We start from the raw sequence: 14,120 nt of genomic DNA, 5'->3' as shown, positions 1-14,120 counted from the left end.
TGTGTACAGTTTATTTATAACTGTGTACAGTTTATATATAACTGTGTACAGTTTATATGTGTGTGTGTGTGTGTGTGTGTGTGTGTGTGTGTGTGTGTGTGTGTGTGTGTGTGTGTGAAGTAAACTTTATGTAAGATCAGCAACATTCTCCTTTACAAGCAAAATAAACAAACACACAAACGTAAAAAAAAGAAATAATCTTATTTTATAAGACGCTTTTATATGGCACAGTCAGCACAAGCTTTCCCTGGACTGACTGATAACACACACACACACACACACACACACACACACACACACACACACACACACACACACACACACACACACACACACACACACACACACTTACTTGAGTTCTGGGTAGACGTTGTCCAAGTACCACTTGAAGGATTTGCACTTGAGCTTCTTGCGAAGTTCCACTCTGCCTCGGATACTGGTGACACACACACACACACACACACACACACACACACACACACACACACACACACACACACACACACACACACACACACACACAGAAACAGACGCACGCACGCACACACACAGAGAGAAGTCATACGGGAACAGAATTAACAGAGATAATAAAACCGAATGTACAGCCTGGATAAATAAATAAATAAATGAATAATGGAGGTGTGTGATGTGGAGATGCAGGTAAAACCTTCAAGATGATTAAATGTCAGTGTTTACACGTGTCAGACAGATAATCACTGACATTTCAGACGGTTTAAAATTATTATAATAGTACTATAATAACATAATGTTAATATTAATGAGATGGACACTGAGCTACATGCAGAAAGTAACCGTGACTAAACTTGATGCAACTTTAAAGTGGATTTTCTTCATCACAGACGAGGAAAGATCAAGCTATGCAGGAGTGTGTGTATATGTGTGTGTGTGTGTGTGTGTGTGTGTGTGTGTGTGTGTGTGTGTGTGTGTGTGTGTGTTTGTGTGTGAGAGTGTGTGTGTGAGAGTGTTTGTGTATGTGTGCGAGAGAGTGTTTGTGAGTGTGTGTGTGAGTGTGTGTGTGTGTGTGTGTGTGAGACAGTGTGTGTGTGTGTGTGTGAGAGAGTGTTTGTGTGTGTTTGTGAGTGTGTGTGAGAGTGTGTGTGTGAGTGTTTGTGAGTGTGTGTGAGAGTGTGTGTGTGAGAGAGTGTTTGTGTATGTGTGCGTGTGTGTTCTTACTCTCCATAGGATTTGCCTCGTGCTGCGGGACGTGCGGAGTAGTAAAAGAGGCGGAAGTCGTCCATCCACACCTCGGCTGTACGACGTGTGTTCCTGTCATCACACACACGCATGAAAATATGAACATCCATGAGACGTGTTGCAGGAAACATGTAATCAGAGAACAAACGATAACATGCAGTTCTGAAAAAGGTTCGATTTATTTTGTTCTGATGTTACATTTTCATAGGAGAGTTTTTAAGGGAGAGTTTTTATGGGAGAGTTTTTAAAGGAGAGTCTTTTCATGTATCTACTAAAGAACAACAACCTAATCAAATCGAGGTGTTTTTCTATGTTTGTATTACAGAGCTGCGTTGTTCCTGGTCCATAAAGGACCTCCAGATCCTCACATACACACACACACACACACATACACAGGCCTCGGCGACGGATGGAAACGACGTCATCTTTGAAATCAAATTATGAATCAGCCCTTTTTATCGAGGTTTATTTATTGATAATCCGGCCGGCGGAGCAGAAGCCTTCCGCTAATTAACGGAGAGAAACAGGCGAGCAGACAACAGCAGCTTTGTTTGGGAGAATCACAAACATCAGGCCATCGAGATGCCGACGAAAGGCAGCATCTTCCGCACTGAACAGATGTTGCCTCGGCAACGGCCAACAGGGAGTGAGATGAGCGGCGTGGATTATCTGGAGGACACCAGACGGTACTGGTTCTGGAACACAAGCCTCCATCTCTTCAGTGGCCCATTAAGACTCAATGGGAACTCAACTCCCAACTCTGACAGTGTTAATGCCTTGCTCACATGCTGAGGTTTATGAGTTACAGGACTATTGAAGGAATAACGAGCAGATAACTCATCAGTTTGTGGCTCTGTGTGGATCCTAGGAGGTATTTTGTGATAAAACGATGCAGTTTAGATTTCAGTAAACTCGGTCTCCTCGTCTTCTCCTCACCTCCAGTCATCTCCAGTGTTTCCATGGGTTCATTACAGACCCAGTAAGAGCCTTTCAGTGGATATTCACTCACTAAAGGACAATTAAAAAGAGCTTTTAATGCTCAGAAATAAATTAAGTTTCTCTTTAGACTTCAGACTCCCAGTCATACAGTTTAAAGTTCTTATTTCTTATGATATAACACTGTGAGGAATACACACTGTAGACTGAGTTCTGTAATCTGAATAGAAGCATAATCCTTATTGTAGCCCTGATTCATCTATTTATACCCGATCAATTCACATGCAGTCTGAGCACATTAGCCCTGTTAATGGATTATTGGACTGCCTGTAAACATCTCTCTGTTTGAACTGTGTGAAAGGAACAGAGCAGAATACAGTTTATGCTAATAGGATAATATTGTTGTCGCAGCTCAAAGGCTCCCAGGCAGATGTAAATCCACTCTAACAATGACACACAGCTCAGAGAGGAGAGCACTGCTTCCTGTGTCGTCGGGGAAACCGTGATTCAGAGAGCAGGAACGTTGCTGGGATTATTAATTAGAAGGTACTATATCATTATTATATTTACAGAAAAGTCAGACAAGTAGAAACTCATTCAGGCTCTAATATGAAACACTGTAACATCAATAGAAACTCATTCAAACTCTAATATGAAACACTGTAACATCAATATAAACTCATTCAGACTCTAATATGAAACACTAACATCAATAGAAACTCATTCAAACTCTAATATGAAACACTGTAACATCAATAGAAACTCAGCCAGACTCTAACATATAATAATAGCTTACTTGATGTACGTGTTGGCGTTGCCCTCAGGAAATGCATACGGGTGTTTCTTCCTGAACACATGACCGACTCTGCTGCAGGGAAGAATCTCCAGACTGCCGCCACACTGCCACACCCGGAACGAGATCTCTGCACACACACACACACACACACACACACACACACACACACACACACACACACACACACACACACACACACACACACACACACACACACACGAACATGAACACCTCTGAATTTCGTGCATATTCGTACTTGTGTCATATTTTACATATTTCACAACATATTATTTTGTAGTTTGATAAAAACATACCTGATATAAAATGTAAAAAAATGTTTTCCTTAAAACATTGAAGGCTCAATGAAGTTTACTCTTGAAATCAGTAGACAGTATAATATTTCATATAATGTAATATTTTTTATATTTAATTACTGTAAGCAGCCTAGTCACAGAGTGACGATGAACTTCACCATTGGTTGGCAGAATGCTGGGACTTCCTGTATCCATTTCAAATTAAAAGCTTTCTTTTCAAATTAAAATCCCTGTATTTATTCATACATCGTTAAAAGCAAGCAAGTGAATCTGTCAGGATCCCTGTCTGACCCTGTGTTCTGACCTTTGTTTCCCCAGACCTCCTCTCCTCATGTGTGCTGTCATTCCTCTGTGTATTTGTTGTGTTTGCCATGTGCTTTGTGTTTTGTTCTGTCCTCCTCATCACGCCTCCAGTCACCTCCCATGGCCACGCCCCTCATCATTGAGCAGCTGCTACAAATCCAGCTGATCACCACCTGCAGGTTGACACACCGGTTCTTCATCACACTAATCACCTCCCGACACTATATCAACTTTGGTCCTACAGTCCTGAGGTGTCGGTCCATGCTGCCAGCTACGTCCACTCACCCGCAACCTGTCGCCAGTGCTACCAGCCATCTGTCCCTGTCCCGTTCTGTCGACTTGCCGTGGACTACCACACACTTCATCCTGCCTTCTACCCTGCGTCGGACCTCGGGAGACCACACAGTGAACCTGCTCCTAGTCCTCGTTAGGACTCCTGCCTGCCAAACTGGAGTTTGTGTCTGCGTTTGTGTCCAGTCCTGCCCCATCTCAAAACAGAAAAGTCTTTAAGCTTTATCGAAATAGCCGTATAGTTAAATGTTATCACTGTGCCAAAATAATTTCATTGATCAATCAATCAATCTTTATTATTACTCTTTGGTTGATCTTTGGTCCAGGTAAAAGACAAAACAACCCTAAAGAATGAACCCTATCCAGGTAGAGAGATTTATAAAAACAGAAAGTTACTACAGCTTGGAATGAGAATATTTTTGGATAACAAATATTTTCAGACCAGTACACACCTACAATAACACCCACAACTCACAACAGGATTATATATGGATAAATTCTGTATATATTTCTTTTACTTTTTACCAAGCAGCATTGCAAAGTATAATTTATGACAAATGACTGCTTCTGTCAGCTTTACTCTTCTGAATACAAAATGTTTTTATTCTTGAAACACATTTTTGTTTATTATTCAAACAGATGACAAACGGCCCAGGTTTGTCATTATACAAGTATTTTTGTTGATGGGTAAGTCTATATTTTATGCTTTTATTTTGAAGGACATTGTGATGTTCAGCTCTTCAAAGGTTTGCTACATAAAACTCTGTTTTCAGTTCTCTATCCTGCGTGATGACGGCTAAGTGGGCCAAACCTCGCTGAATATTTGATGACCCCGACAGACTGATTTGTTATTTTGATTTAGTGTGTGTGTGTGTGTGTGTGTGTGTGTGTGTGTGTGTGTGTTCTTCCATTGATCTGACAACAGCAGCAGAGCCGCAATCAGCAAACTGACTCCTACACATTACAGCATAAATATATCTATGTATGTAGCAGTATAGTATATAGTATAATACAGTAGTATTATATAGAGGGTTCTCAACTTACGAACATTCGAGTTACGAACATTCGTAGATACGAACAACCGCTGACGGATGTCCATAAATGTTCGTAAAATGCCGTATTGCGTTCGCAAGTTCGTATTTTGTACAGCGCACCACATCCGACTGATTCCCCTTTCTGCCGCAACCCACGCCGAGCAGCACCGGCTCATCTCCAACACTTCGTTCGTTGCTCCAACACTCACTTCGTTGTTGTGTTCATCTTAGTTCGTACCATCTTGGATACTTTACCGTTTCTCATATATTTATCACCCGTTTCTCACGTGTTTATCATGCCTAAGAAAGCAAATGCTAGTGGTAGTGGTAGTGGCAAAAAGCGTAAGGCAAGTGATGATAGTGGTAAGAAACGCCAGGCAATAACCATGGAAACGAAGGTTGCCATTATCAAAAAGCTGGACAGCGGCGAGAAGATGGCTAATCCTCTGCAATGCCTTCGTCAGCACCTGACTCCCCAGCAATGCCGTCCACCTCAGCAGTCTTAGAGGAATCAATCGAAGATATCTCCACTGAAGACGTCTCCACCGCAATTTCCACCGAAGATATCTTCAATGAACTCGCCACTGAAGACGTCTCCACCGCAATTTCCAGCGACGATCTCTCCGATGACAACTCTGCCTCTCACCAACAATAACTCCTTCCTCTTCCTCCTCATCTTCCTCCTCCTCCAACTTCTACGTATACGCATCGACTTCGCTCTAAAGGTAAGTTACAGTAATCATTTTTTATGTGTTGTTATTATGTACTCTAATTATTTCTGGTAAGTCTTAGGGAATAGTAATGAATAGTAATGGCATTTAAATGACCTCAAATGGCAATTATAGGTTGAAATTTAATATATAACGACTTACGAACAATTCAGCTTACGAACAGCTGTTTGGAACGCATTGTGTTCGTAGGTTGAGAATCTGCTGTATAGCAGTATAGAGTATATAGTAGAATAGTATATAGTGGTATTATATATAGCAGTATAGTGTATATAGTAGAATAGTATATAGTAGTATTATATAGCAGTATAGTATATAGTAGTATTGTACATAGTAGAATAGTATATAGTAGTATTATATATAATAGTATAGTATAAAGTAGTATTATATTTAGTAGTATAGTATATGGCAGTATTATACTGTATATAGTAGTATAGGATAAAGTAGTATTATATATAGTAGTATTATACGTAGTATAAATCATCAGAAACCTTTGCTCAGTAATTTGATTGTTTTTTAGATGAACTGTTATTGTTCAGATTTGTCTTCATGTGTCAGTCTGTCCCAGTTTAACTGGTGCACCACTGCTGCTGTAATAATGATGAAAACATAGTGGGGAGCAGCAGATCAATAACAGCTCTCAGAACAGTTTGCGTCATCGATGTTAAATGGTGTAATCATGTGATATTTAAAAAATAAACTTTATTTAGGTAAACTGTAAAAATAAAACAGGAGAAATGGGAGGAGAGTTTGTTCAACATATACAAATCTATAAAACTAAGAAAATCAAAAGGGGATAAAAATGTAACTCTTATCTCAACACCGTGACTGCTTTTATTCTTTAAAGGCCAAATACTGTAAGAACTCAGATGTCTGTTAGTTCTTTCATCATAAAGTCGGTGTCGGGCAGATAAATACTGTGAAGGTGTCAGAAGGATCAGTCCATACAGCTCTAACCCAGAAACGAGTTGCCTGGACTTCCATAAAGACATTACGTAAAAAAAACAACCTCTATATAACTCCGCCCTCTGCCCCGCCCTCTGCCACGCCCACAGACTGTACAGACCACTGTTGTTACATACAGCCTTTCAAATGAAAGTAATTTGAGACACGAGACAAGTTAATTTCTTTTTAAATACCACAGACATTTATTCCCCTCAGGACGACTCACCGAAGTTCTCCCCGCCCCAGATGTCCATGGCGGTGTCGTATTTCCCGAGGTGGTTGAACCAGGACCTGTCAATCACAAACAGCCCTCCTGCGATGATGGGAGTCCTGACGGAGAAACACAGCAAAAAAAGATTAGAAGTAAGCCCGTCGGTTTTCAGTGACACACACAGACACGCACACAATCACAATCACAAGCACACAATCACACACACACAATCACATGCACACACAAACACACAAACACAGGCTGAATCACAGTGTGAACAATGTGACTGAGAACCGCTGAAGGCCAACACGCGTTATCCAATACCCTCTGTTCATCTGCACGCTGTTTGTCTGAGTGTGTGTGTCTGTGAGTGTATGTGTGTCTGTGAGTATATGCGTGTGTGTATGTGTGAGTGTGTATCTGTGTGTGTGTGTGTGTGTGTGTGTGTGTGTGTGTGTGTGTGTGTATGTAAAACTTTGTGTGTGTGTGTGTGTGTGAATGTGTGTGTGTGTGTGTGTAGAGAAAGTGAGGAAATTAAATAGCATAAAATAAGTTGGAGAATAAATGAAGAAGAGGCTGGTGTATATTTATGTGTGTCTTCTATCTTTAGAGCGTGTTAGAAAGAGAACGTTTTACAGCGTGTTAGAAAGCAGATTCAGCTTTTAGGTTTGAAATGAATTTAATGGTGTCATCAGTTTGTCTTTCTTGTTTACATCAGTCACTGCCTTCATCTCATTTCTTAGTACTTCCTTTTCCTCTTTTCCTCCTTTTCCTCTCTTCCTCTGTTCCTCTTGTCTCTGTCTGTTTCTGTAGGAGTCAGGATGTGGACACTCCCTGCTCGACATGTGTGTATTATTATACTGTTATGTGTGTGTGTGTGTGTGTGTGTGTGTGTATTACTTGATTGGCAGCGTCGGGTCGGTCCGATGAGCTCTCTGTTCAGGTGACAACTGCTCCCACTTAAAATGGAGACTCCAATCAAACCCTGAGAGAAGAAGAGAGTTCATTCTATACATTATATTATATTAAATATAAAGAGAGATAAACAGGTGGTGTTTAAAGAGAGGTGGTGTTCAGGGACAGGTGATGTTTAAAGAGAGGTGGGGTTCAGGGACAGGTGGTGTTCAGGGACAGGTGATGTTTAAAGGGAGGTGGTGTTCAGGGACAGGTGGCATTCAGGGACAGGTGGTGTTTAAAGAGAGGTGGTGTTCAGAGACAGGTGGTGTTTAAAGGGAGGTGGTGTTCAGGGACAGGTGGCGTTCAGGGACAGGTGGTGTTTAAAGGGAGGTGGTGTTCAGGGACAGGCGGTGTTTAAAGGGAGGTGGTGTTCAGGGACAGGTGGCGTTCAGGGACAGGTGGTGTTTAAAGAGAGGTGGTGTTCAGAGGCAGGTGGTGTTTAAAGAGAGGTGGTGTTCAAGGACAGGTGGTGTTTAAAGAGAGGTGGTGTTCAGGGACAGGTGGCATTCAGGGACAGGTGGTGTTCAGGGACAGGTGGTGTTCAGAGACAGATGGTGTTCAGGGACAGATGGTGTTCAGGGACAGGTGGTGTTCAAGGAGACTGATGACAGACGAGACGAGCAATCGTGTTGTGACTTGATTTGCGTCCGTTAAGTTTCATGTGATCTCTAAATATGATGAACGACTGGTGAATTTGGGGAAAATATGTGGGTTCTGAAATGTTCAGATTTCTTTCTTAAAAGGGTCCATAAAGCCTCAGCGTTATTAATATTAATGTGTTTCCCGAAGAAACGAAGGAACAGCTGGTGCTCAGTCAGTCTCAGTTTAACATGAATCGTCTGCAGTTTCTGTATCTGGTGGATATTAGAAGGAATAAAACTAAATCAGAAAGTTAATATTCAAAAATGGTCAAGACATTTTAATGTTTCAAAGAGAAGAACAAATTCATGGAGAGAATCTCTTCCGTGTTCCTGGAGGATCCAGCTTGAGTCTCAGAGCACCTCCAGAGTCATTGCCAGTCCTCCTCCATGTCCTCCAGTCCTCCCCAGCTCCGTGGTTGTCTGACTCAGTGCTCCAGAGAGACACTATGAGAGCAGCAGAAAGGAAATGGAGAAAATCTAACCACCCTGACGACCTGCTCACTTATCAATCTCTCCCTCTTCTCTCTCCTCTCTCCCTCCTCCTCCTCCTCTCTGTCCTCCTCCTCTCTGTCCTCCTCTTCTCTCCTCTCCTCTTTCTCTGCCTCTTTCTCTGCAGCCAAAAGCTCCTTCTACCAAACCAGAATTCCATCCTCATTTTCCAACCCCAAAAAGTTCTTCTCCATCTTCTCCATCTTCTCCATCTTCTCCAATCTCCTTGACCCCCCCCCTCTCCTCCCTCCATCCTTCCACCAAGCCACTTTGTCAACTACTTTACTTAAAAGATAGATGACATACGCTCCTCATTTTATAATCCATCTTCTATAACTACATGTCCATCATCTTCATCTTAGGTTAGGTTAGGTATTTACTTTATTAATCCCCGAGGGGAAATTTTTTCGCTACAGCAGCATACAGGAAGCAATAAGATAATAATAGAATAATAGAAAGCAGTAAAATAGCAGTAAAAAATATAAAATATAAAATGCACAGTATATACAGTACAGTATATATCTATATATATTATATACAAACAACCAAGAAACACAGACAACAGTGTTCTTGTTATGTGATGGATTTTGCCAGAGGTGAGTTATTGTACAGTCTTATTGCAGTCAGCAGGAATGATCTCCTGTATCAGGAATGATCTCCTGTATCAGGAGTGATCTCCTGTATCTGGAATGATCTCCTGTATCAGGAATGATCTCCTGTATCTGTCCTTGTGACTGCAGGTGGAGGAGTCTTTTGGAGAACGTCCTCCTCTGTCCCTGCAGCAGGTGGAGAGGGTGGTCAGGATTATCCAATATGGATAATAGTTTGTTCAGCGTCCTCCTCTCCACCACCTTTTCCAGGCTGTCCAGTTTGTAGCCGATGATGGAGCCGGCCTTCTTCACCAGTTTGTTAAGTCTGTTGGTGTCTCCGGCTCCAATGCTGCTCCCCCAGCAGACCACAGCGAAGTACAATGCACTGGCCACAACAGATGGTAGAACATCTCCAACATCTCGCTGCACACATTGAAGGATCGAAGTTTCCTCAAGAAAAAGAGTCAACTCATCCCCTTCTTGTAGACAGCGTTGATGTTGGTCTTCCAGTTCAGTCTGTTGTCGATGGACACACCCAGGTACTTGTACTCCTCCACCATGTCCACCTCCTCTCCCAGAACTCTCAACGGTTGTGGAGCCGTCGTCTTCCTCCTGAAGTCAACCACCATCTCTCTGGTCTTGGCCACGTTCAGGAGCAGGTGATTTCTTCCCGCCCACTCCACAAAGTCTTCCACTACTGCCCTGTACTCCTCCTCCCATCTATCCCTTATACACTGACCACTGACTCCTCCTCCCGTCCATCCCTTATACACCGTCCACTGCAGAGTCATCAGAGAACTTCTGCAGATGTCTTGACTCTGAGTTGTTCTGGAAGTCAGTTGTGTAGAAGGTGAACAGGAAGGAGACAGAACAGTTCCCTGAGGAGCTCCAGTACCACTGACCACCGTATCAGACAGCACACTGCCCAGACGGACAAACTGTGGTCTGCCTGTCAGATAGTCATTGATCCAGGAGACGGTGGGCGCGTCCACCCCCACCACCCCCCACCACCCGCAGCTTCTCACTCAGTAGCAGTGGTTGGATGGTGTTGAATGCACTGGAGAAATCAAAGAAAGTGATTCTCACAGATTCACCGGTTCCATCCAGGTGAGACTGAGCTCGTTGCAGCAGGTAGATGATGGCATCGTCCACTCCCACATGAGGCTGGTACGCAAATTGCAGACGGTCCAGAGAAGATTTCACCAGCGGCCTGAGGTGGGCCAAGACCAGCCTCTCCAGCACCTTCATCACGAGATGTGAGGGCAACCGGTCGGTAGTCGTTGAGGCCAGATGGAGTTGTCTTCTTGGGGACTGGAACCAGGCAGGACGTCTTCCACAGCACTGGGACCTCCTCCTGCTTCAGGCTCAGGTTGAAGAGGTGTTGTAGGACCTCAGCCAGCTGGACGGCGCAGGTCTTCAGGACCACGGGGCTGATGCAGTCAGGTCCTGCAGCCTTGCGCTAGTGGAGTCTCTCCAGCTGTCTCCTAACCTGGCCAGTGGTCACAGAGAGGGGGGTGAGGGGTGTGTGGGGGGTGGTGGGGGAGGTCAAGGTGTCGATGGAGGAAGAGCCCTTTGAGATTGAGGGCTCTATGCAGCTCACCAGGGGGGCCAGAGGGGGGAGGTGGGGAGGCAGCAGAGGTGTTTGGGAGGTGTAAGGTGTGGAGGAGACAGATGAGGGTGGTGAACTAAACCTGTTGAAGAAACAGTTTAGCTCATTGGACCTCTCCAGGTTCCCCCTGGTTGTTCCTCTCCAGGTTCCCCCTGATTGTTCCTCTCTCCCCTTGAACCCAGTAATCTCCTTCATACCGGTCCACACCTCCCTCACGTTGTTCTGCTGGAGTTTTGCCTCCAGCTTCCTCCTGTAGGAGTCCTTGCACCCTCTCATCTTCTCCTTCAGGTGGCGCTGCACTCTCCTGAGCTCGTCCCTGTCCCCAGACCTGAAGGCTGCTTTCTTCTTATTAAGAAGAACTTTCAGGTCACTGGTGATCCACGGCTTGTTGTTGGGGAAGCAGTGTCCAGTCCGGGATGGTACGGTGGAGTGTTCACAGAATTTAATGTATTCTGTGATACAGTCCGTCATGCTGTTGATGTCCTCCCCATGTGGTCCACACAGCACATCCCAGTCCGTGGACACAAAGCAGTCCTGCAGGGCGTCTTTAGCCTCCTGTGTCCACCTCCTCACAGTCCTGGTGGTTACAGGCTGCTTCTGCACCAGAGGAACATACTTGGGAGTCAGCAGGACCAGGTTGTGGTCTGATCTACAAAGGGGGGGGAAGGGCAGTAGTACTGTATGCATCCATGGCATTAGCATCCAGTAGGTCCAGAGTTTTATTGTTCCGGGTGGGGCAGTTCACATACTGGTGCAAAGTTGGCAGAACTTTATCCAGACTGGTTAAAGTCTCCAGTAACTAACAAAAATGCACCGGGATGCTGAGTCTGCAGTTTAGCCACAGTGGAGTAGATGGTGTCCACTGCTGCCTCTACGTCAGCTGATGGAGGAACGTACACAGCGATAACAATGGTGGACGAGAACTCCCTCGGCAAATAATACGGACGCATCCCCACGGCTAGCAGTTCAATGTCCGGGCTACAGAAACGTTCCTTCACACACACGTGGTCGGGATTGCACCACCTCTCGTTCACATAGACTGCAATCCCTCCACCTTTCTTCTTGCCGCTCCGAACAACGTCTCCGTCCGCCTGAACAGTCCTGAAGCCGGGTACGGCCGCGCTGTGGTCCGGGAGATGTGAGTGCAGCCATGTCTCGGTGAAACACATGATGCTGCACTCCCGGTGTTCCCTCTGGGTCTTTACCAGCGCGCCGAGCTCGTCCGTCTTGTTGGCCAATGACCTCACATTCCCCATTAAAATCGTCGGTACTGATGGTTTGAATTTCCTCCTCTTCGCCTTCAGCTTTGCTCCAGCTCTGCAACCCCGACGTCTTCTCCGAAGTTCGTCCGGGATTTCAGGCCTCGCAGCAGCAGTAGAGGCCGACTCAGCGCGATCAGCTGATCACGCGAGTAAACAATAACAATGCCCCCAACCAGAAAAGTGGAAAAATTACGGTCCATTGTCTGACGGTTAACTTAACACACGTGAAGAAAAAATAACAACAACTCCGAAGAGAGAAGAAAGAAAGAAAAATTGTTAAAACAAAACACACTCGGGGGAGCTGCTGTAACAGGCTGCCACTAGCACGGTGCCATCTTCATCCCCTTCACTTTCCTCTTTCAACCCCCCCCCGTCTCCCAATCAAGTTGTTACCTTGGTAACCTCCACCCCCCCTCCCCATCCCATCTCACATTCTCCAGTCTATTGCTCCAGACCTTCTTCCTTTTCTCTCCATCTCATCACCACTTCTCTGTCAACGGTCTGTTTCCTGAACTCTCTGAAGGAGAGAGTGAACCCTCTCCTGAAAAAAAAAAACCCTCAACCCGTCTGAAGTAAACAACTACAGACCGTCTCTCTTCTTCCCTTTCCTTCTAAAACTCTGGAGTGAGCTATCTTTAACCAACTCTCCTCCTATCTCCACCATAATAACCTTCTTGACCACCAGTCTGGTTTCAACAGACCACTCAACAGAGACGGTCCTCCTTCTGTCTCTGAGCAGCTTCACACTGCTAGAGCAGCCTCTCTGTCCTCTGTCCTGATCCTTCAAGACCTTCTGCTGCATTTGACACAGTGAACCACCAGATCCTTCTTTCCTCCTTCAGGACCTCGGTGTCTCAGGCTCTGCTCTCTCCCTGTTCTCATCCTACCTCAACGACCTCACCTACCGGGTAACTTGGAGAGGATCTGTGTCTGAACCTTGTCCTCTTACTACTGGTGTCCCTCAAGGCTCCGTCTCGGGTCCCCTCCTCTTCTCTCTCTACACCAACTCTCTCGGCTCTGTCGTTCACTCGCATGGCTTTTCCTACCACAGCTATGCTGATGACACCCAACTGATCCTCTCTTTTCCCCGATCTGAAACACAGGTAGGAGCATGAATCTCTGCCTGTCTGACTGACATCTCTCAGTGGATGTCCTCACACCACCTGGAAATCAACCTCCACAAGACCGAACTGCTCTTCCTTCCAGGGAAAGACTCTCCCACCCTCGACCTGACTACTACCTTCAACAACTCTGTTATCCCGACCCTGACTGCTGAGAACCTCGGAGACACTCGACAGTCAACTCTCTCTTACTGCCAACATCACTGCAACAACACGTTCCTGTAGATACATGCTGCACAACATCAGGAGAATACGTCCTCTTCTCACTCAGAAGGAGGTGCAGGTTCTGGTCCAGGTTCTGGTCCAGGTTCTGGTCCAGGTTCTGGTCCAGGCTCTGGTCCAGGTTCTGGTCATCTCATGTCTAAACTCCTCCTCCTCTACATCCAGGACATGGTCCAACCCTACACCCCAGCCCCTCCCTCCGCTCTGCTTCTACCAATCAGCTTGTTGCTCCTCACTGGGCTAAACACTCTACAAAATCACGACTGTTTGCTGTCCTGACTCCTAAATGGTAGAATGAGCTCCCCACCAACATCAGGACAGCAGAAACTCTGAACATCTTCCACCACAAACTAAAAACACACCTCTTCAGACTTTACCTTGAACAGTAGAACTTTAGTATGTTAAAATAGAACTTACTGATAGAACTTTGTAGTTTGGCTTTCTGGAAGAAATTAT

General features: G+C 44.9%; 1 protein-coding gene across 1 annotated transcript in view; it reads right to left on the bottom strand.

The window, feature by feature from the left end:
• Positions 1 to 14,120, bottom strand: part of galnt14 (UDP-N-acetyl-alpha-D-galactosamine:polypeptide N-acetylgalactosaminyltransferase 14 (GalNAc-T14)) — a 133,358-nt gene that overhangs the window by 21,164 nt on the left and 98,074 nt on the right. Inside the window, exons 8-12 of the mRNA XM_069147237.1 lie at positions 7,674 to 7,758; positions 6,789 to 6,892; positions 2,948 to 3,074; positions 1,195 to 1,287; positions 353 to 436 (exon numbers count right to left, since the gene is read on the bottom strand). Of these exons, the coding sequence (XP_069003338.1) occupies positions 353 to 436; positions 1,195 to 1,287; positions 2,948 to 3,074; positions 6,789 to 6,892; positions 7,674 to 7,758 (493 nt within the window). The remainder of the gene's footprint in view (positions 1 to 352; positions 437 to 1,194; positions 1,288 to 2,947; positions 3,075 to 6,788; positions 6,893 to 7,673; positions 7,759 to 14,120) is intronic.

The sequence above is a fragment of the Embiotoca jacksoni genome, unplaced genomic scaffold (assembly GCF_022577435.1).
Source record: "Embiotoca jacksoni isolate LCO1_2020_lvr unplaced genomic scaffold, fEmbJac1.0.p SCAF_137, whole genome shotgun sequence".
Taxonomy (NCBI): Eukaryota; Metazoa; Chordata; class Actinopteri; family Embiotocidae; genus Embiotoca; species Embiotoca jacksoni.
The sequence above is the reverse complement of the archived record's forward strand: the minus strand, read 5'-3'. Positions and strand labels throughout refer to the sequence as shown.